Source organism: Habropoda laboriosa, unplaced genomic scaffold (genome assembly GCF_001263275.1).
Source record: "Habropoda laboriosa isolate 0110345459 unplaced genomic scaffold, ASM126327v1 scaffold523, whole genome shotgun sequence".
Taxonomy (NCBI): domain Eukaryota; kingdom Metazoa; phylum Arthropoda; class Insecta; order Hymenoptera; family Apidae; genus Habropoda; species Habropoda laboriosa.
In genome coordinates this window covers 1165180-1171459 of record NW_017100752.1, presented here as the reverse complement: position 1 = coordinate 1171459, position 6280 = coordinate 1165180, and the positions used below count along the sequence as shown (strand labels likewise).

Below are 6280 nucleotides of genomic sequence, written 5' to 3'. Positions count from 1 at the left end.
AGCTATACCATATAAAATTCATTTTTTCCAATCGTAAGAAAGCAGTCTAAATGAATTTAATTTGTTCTTCTATATTAAATAGTAAATTCTCACGTCAAAAATATATTTCCTCAAGTTTAAAATGTGAAAAATGCATTTAAATATTCGTGTAACATTACTCATTAAAGATATAGAAAATTCTAGACGACATTTCATTCTTATCATAACCACTGTTCTCTGATCCAAGTCTCCTCATTCTCGTGACAAAGTACACACACTCTAAAAACACTTTAACTCCTCCAACACTTCGATCAAATCCTACTCTAGTAAAATAGATATCTAAATCAAATCTAATATCTGCAATTCCGTCCTTCTAACGCTTACAGTTCAATTTACACGAAGCACCACTATCTACTATCCGCAGAATTTATATCAAATTCAATGTTTACGATATGTTATTCATTGATAAATTCACACTGATTGCAAAATCGACAACAGGTTCAAATATGCGTAATGAACTTCATCTCGTCGCGGTTATTCGTCGTGTCTCATGTTATCCAAGAATTTATTGTATTTGATCCAAATGGAAGGTATAGTCGATGGAAGAGATATAGCAAGATCGTAAAATCGATCAGGCGTGAAAATTTACACGTTCGAGAATATCTACAGAAACTGGAGATAATAAGGACTCGAAACTTCAGTCATGGTCGCATGAAGTATGACTTAGCTTTGATTCAGTACCCAATCGAAAAACTAAAAATGCCACATTCGACCCTGTCTGTTACTGCACCCTTTTCTTAACAGAATTATTACCTACGATGAAAATTGAGTACTTTACGATAATCGAAAAAGATCTAGACAGTGGTTGGACCTTAATGAACCACCTAAACCAGTGCCGTTCAGTCATTGCCCGTACGGGCAGCGTATTAGACTTCCGCGGGCAACAAGCCACGCCTTCCCGGGCATATAGCCACGCCTTCCCGGGCAAATAGCCACGCCTTCTCGTGCAACGGTGCGTGTAAACACTATGCGTTGCTGAGAAGATGACAAACGGAAGGAATGAGGGTCTCATTGGTTGTAGCGGACACACTCATAAAGTCGGATCATACGCATTTTTATTATTGGCTGAAACGATCACGTATATTAATCAGATCATATGGCATCGCGTGACGATGAGAATCAAAGGTGAAGTGAGCGCTCATAAAGTCGGATCATACGCATTTTTATTATTGGCTGAAACGATCACGTATATTAATCAGATAATATGGCATCGCGTGACGATGAGAATCAAAGGTGGAGTGAGCGGCTTACTGTTCTTGCCCCTGTGCTGTCCCGCTCATGATCTTCTCAGCAACCCACAGTACGTATCTAATAACTAGACTGCAGATACATTTAGAGGTGCAAAATTGCACAGAATGCATGTAATATGAAGAAATATACAAAATATACAAATTATAGTGCTTTCTATAATACCTGGTAGATGAAATAATTTTCTACCAAAGTTTTACTTCTTCTACTATATTCTCAAAAATATGAATTTGCATAAAAATCCACAGTCTAGTAACAACCATCGCCCGTTTTAAGAAAACTTATGTTTCGGAGATATGTAAGTAACACAAGCATCATTCAGGTTTTTGGCTTAAGTACGGAAAATAAATTTATAAAATGTTCTAAATGGTTCAATTTCTCTTCAGAAACGCCATAACAGATATTTCACGAATTAAAACAGCTGTATATGATTTACGACAAATATGAATTAATTAAAAAGTTATAGTAGCGACGCTAATGTGTTAATATACGTGACATCGCTAGCCCGCGATTTTGCCCTCAGATCTACCCGCGGGCATCGGCGGGCGCCCTTGCCCGCCTAAAGAACAACGCTGTCTTATCCTAATCGAAAAACCGCTATTGTACAGAGCTGGAAAGAATGCTAGCAGGGGCAAAGGGGATACTACGCAGAGAAGATTTTTCCATATTATTATTGTAGAATCAGGGCCTCCATACCCAAATAGGGAACCGACAAGGAAAAATAGAGAGGGCGTTATTGGCGTAGTGGGCAAAGTCTCTTATTGGGTCCCTCGATTTTTATCTCGGTTCCTACATAAATAACGGAAATATTTCAGGTGTACAAAGTTTTTATTCCACCCTGTATATCCCACAAATCTTCTACACACGTATTATAAATAATACGGGTCACAGATGACCCAGTTGCGTTAATAAATTACAAGTACCTGCAGAGGCAGGCGGTTTTGTGCATTGTAGAATACAGAAGGAGAGGTACATAAGAAAAAGAAGATGGTGGCAACCGCTTTAGCATTCGAGAACGACTCGATATAATTTCCTTGGCGATCTTGCATAATTAATACACATGGTCTGCAGAAATGCAAATGTAGCATAGCCATAAAGCAATCTGTAGTTTCTGATTTTTATCACGGATTATTGACTGTAGGGTGAAAAAATATTCAAGCGACTAATTGAAAAATGGCGAAGCCCCTGTATCATAAACTAAAAATTTTGTAATCGAACAGGCTATACTTAATCACTTGCACGTCCAAACGACGTGTAACGTGCTTTAATGCGACGTAAAATACCGAGGCTAGTGATGGAAACAGGAAAATGTCCGCAACGCGGTTACAGATTTCTCATTTGCGGGAACATTTTTCTTCGCGACAAGGTTGGCAACGGTGTTACGTTACACACGTCTGCCTGCGCTCGGCTTACGATTCGATCCTTTAGAGATCCCCATTTCACACGTGCACGCGTGTATTAAACGTAGCCATACTACAGGCTGTGTAATTTGTGTGTGTATTTAGAGATATCTATTTCACGTGTATTCATTTGTTTCATCTCTGTTCCGGTTGCATTATCATGAAATTTGTTGTTAATTTAAACAGATTAAGTTGACATATAGACAACATAAAATTGACAAATAAGAAACATATTTTTCATAACTTAAATCCCAAGTGAGATATTCCACCGTTCTCGTTTAACCCTTTTGGAGGCAACCAGGTAGCCATTTCTATATTTTCCTTTAACAATATTTGATGTACTTGTGAAAGTGTCGTAAAATCGCTCGGAATCCCCACTTTTTGGACATTTTTATGTCGATACACCTCTTCAAAATAAAAATTTATGCAAACAATTTTAAATATTGAAGCTTGAAACAACCGTGAAAATTTTGGGTGGCTATGCAGGAGTTAAATGTAACACTGTTGTATAAACGAGTTTCATTCACTCCTGGATAAAAATTCCCAATAAAAATATTCAGTAGATCAGACAGTAAAACTACTAGTGGGGATGGGTGTATTTTGTAATTGAGGTTATGAAAGTGTATTTTAACATTAAATATTTATTAACAGTGATATACTTAAGGCTAGATGATTACGAAACTGCAACTGTTATCCCTGTTTACTCTAAGACTACACTGTTCTACTCTTTCATACTACTCGAGTTCTACTCCCCACAAATCCTCTTTCCACGCTCTCCACTGAAGTTCCAGACCGATTCTCTTTTCACACTGTCTTTGTTGCAACACGCTTTCCTCGATCTCCCCCGAAAAACTATTTCTCCCCTTCGTTCTCTCCCACTAAATAGGCACACTGTGCAGAGGCTGAGAAGTTGTCTCAATAGGCTCACCTTCTCTAACACAATCACAAAAATCGAGCACACTTATGTCGTTATTAGTCTCGTGCTGAAATTTCGTAAAATCGTCAGTATTACCATTACTAACGAGATGTCACCACGCTTAACTGTATCAAATACTTCTTTTGTTCTTTCTTCCATTCTTCTTGTCGCTACCTTAGTCCTGCTCATTAAACTCTTCTCAGCAACGCACGTTCCACGTTTTTCTCCTGCCTTGTTACATTCTGACCTAGCCAGATCATGATTCAACCATCCATTCTACCACTAACGTCTAGAAATCGAAACCCAAGGGAAAAAATCCTCACCTCAGTTGGGGTTTAAGTCCCGATCGGGCTTCCTAGTGCAGTTCGACGAGCTTGTTCTAGCCGCGGTGGTTTGGATAGATGGTAGATATTACTGCTGAATGAAGGTACAGGCGATAGCCTCGATACTCTGGATACCAGAAAGGGCGGCTTACACTAGTTGTCATTATTGGCTAAACACGATAACATCGACAAATCGGATCATTCAGCACCGCGTAGTGGAATATTCGAGCGGTGCGAGTGAATTAAGTGCAAGTCTGATTGGGTCGTATCCCCATAAGCCCACCTTCTCTAACGCAATCATAGAAATAGGACACACGTATTGTCATTATTGGCCGCCGGCGCGATAACATCGACGAATCTGTGCTGCCCCGCGGGCAAACTCCTGAGCACCGCGCAGTGCTTATTGCGTAGAGCTCATAAAATTGTCCCTACAAGAAATGCGGGTGTGATTGAGTCATACCTCCATAAGTTCACCTTCTTTAACACAATTATAAAAATAGGACACACGTATTGTCACTATTGGCCGACACGATAATATCGACGAATTGAGTCATTTAAAATTGTGTGACGTGAGATTTCGACGGGGCGATCGAAGTGCCTTTCTTGCCCCTATGCTGCCCCGCGGGCAAACTCCTGAGCACCGCACAGTGCTTATTCTGTAGAGCTCAGAAATTTGCTCTTGGAAGAAATACGGGTGTAATTGAGTCATATCTCCATAAGTTCACCTTTTTTAACACAATCATAAAAATAGGATAGTATTGTCATTATTGGCCGACGTGATAATATCAAGAGCGAAATGTCCTTGTTGCCCCTGTGCTGCGTCGCGGGCAAACTCCTGAGCACCGCACAGAACACGTTAGTAGAAATGGGATCAAGTTCAATAAGTTCAATATGTACTTACGAACCCGAGTCAATTTCAATAACCAAGTTAATTTCATGGGTTTCGATTACTACTCATAAGGAATAAAGTTTCAATAAGTATCCTTGCAATGTAATCATTTTATACAAAATGCTTTCGAACCCTAGAATGAGTACTTACAGGTTTCGAAAGAATGGAATCTTTCACAACTAGTACTCGAATCTTGGAAATAAGAATTCTATAGCATGTTTAAGTAATACACTCCGTATAATGGTTACAATTTTGGTAAGTTAGTTAACCCAAGTTAGGCAACCCAAGTACTCACAAAAGATTCGAATCTATCTCGTTTACGTTCGAGTATACTTGAAACCTACTGTTTCCATTTTCCAAAATACTTCTAAAGAATTCGAATCCAATCGGTCAAAGTTCGAATCTACTTGCTCCCCCAGATTTTTTCGATTTTTCCCCCAGAAAAAGAGTCTGCTTTGCATCCATCTATCCTCACTTTCCCTTTCATCGCTCCAGTCGTACCTTTCTAAAAACTTCCGTGCGAAGATAAAAGGCGTGTACAATCCTACATTAACTCCGTACTGATTACAGAATGCGACAAGAGAGTGGTGGTAAAGCGAGAAGCCGGCGGAGAGTTCGGTTTTCGCATTCACGGCTCGAAACCAGTGGTGGTTTCCGCCATCGAGCCGGACACACCTGCGGAGAGCTCTGGCCTTGAAGTCGGCGACATCGTGATGTCTGTGAACGGGAAAAGCGTGATGGACGCAACGCATTCGGAAGTGGTTAGGCTAGCACACTCCGGCACCGACGTCCTTGAACTCGAAGTAGCGAGAACCTGCAATGTGTTGGCACCGCGAGTGGCCAGGACCGGGACGAAGGAAGGCACCGACGAGGCGCCGCTCTGTTCTGGCTACCTTTGGAGGAAGTCTGCCAGCTCCTCGACCACGGACAAGTGGGTGCGAAGATGGTTCGTCCTGCGCCGCGACAACTGCCTCTACTATTACAAGACTGACGCGGTAAGCATGAAAGTTTCTGTTCTTCCATATAGATTGTTATCGATAGGGAAAACAATTGATGTTACGGTGGGTGATCGAATTAGAAAAATATGTTTTTTCTTTTTGTGTAGAAATAAAATCACAATATCAAGGTTTCCACGCTAGATAATTTTTAATTAACAATTGTTCGCTAGAGATACACGAAACAGTTGAACTTAGCTTACGTAGTTACAAGAAATACAGTTAAGAGGTAACAATAAAGTCCGTACAGTAATGTCTCTACAAGTGTCAGTCAGTTTGGATTCTACAAGTGTCAGTATAGATAGTCCTACGCCTAGGTCTGCGTCATTGCTGCGCCTATGTTATCTCGCTCGCAGTCAGTCAAGCATGTAACGCTACACCACTCGGTTTCTTTTACGAGATTTCACGGCTCGACAATTCATAATAGAAAAATATAATTTCTTTAATTTTACTTTTTTTCATCTGAAATT

The 6280-nt window shown here is 40.2% G+C and overlaps 1 protein-coding gene across 1 annotated transcript in view; it reads left to right on the top strand.

Moving 5' to 3' along the window:
* The first annotated feature begins 1022 nt into the window (after window positions 1-1022).
* LOC108577159 (beta-1-syntrophin) overlaps window positions 1023-6280 on the top strand; it is a 17728-nt gene continuing 12470 nt past the window's right edge. Inside the window, exons 1-2 of the mRNA XM_017940268.1 lie at window positions 1023-1164; window positions 5386-5810. Coding sequence (XP_017795757.1) covers window positions 1023-1164; window positions 5386-5810 — 567 coding nt within the window. The remainder of the gene's footprint in view (window positions 1165-5385; window positions 5811-6280) is intronic.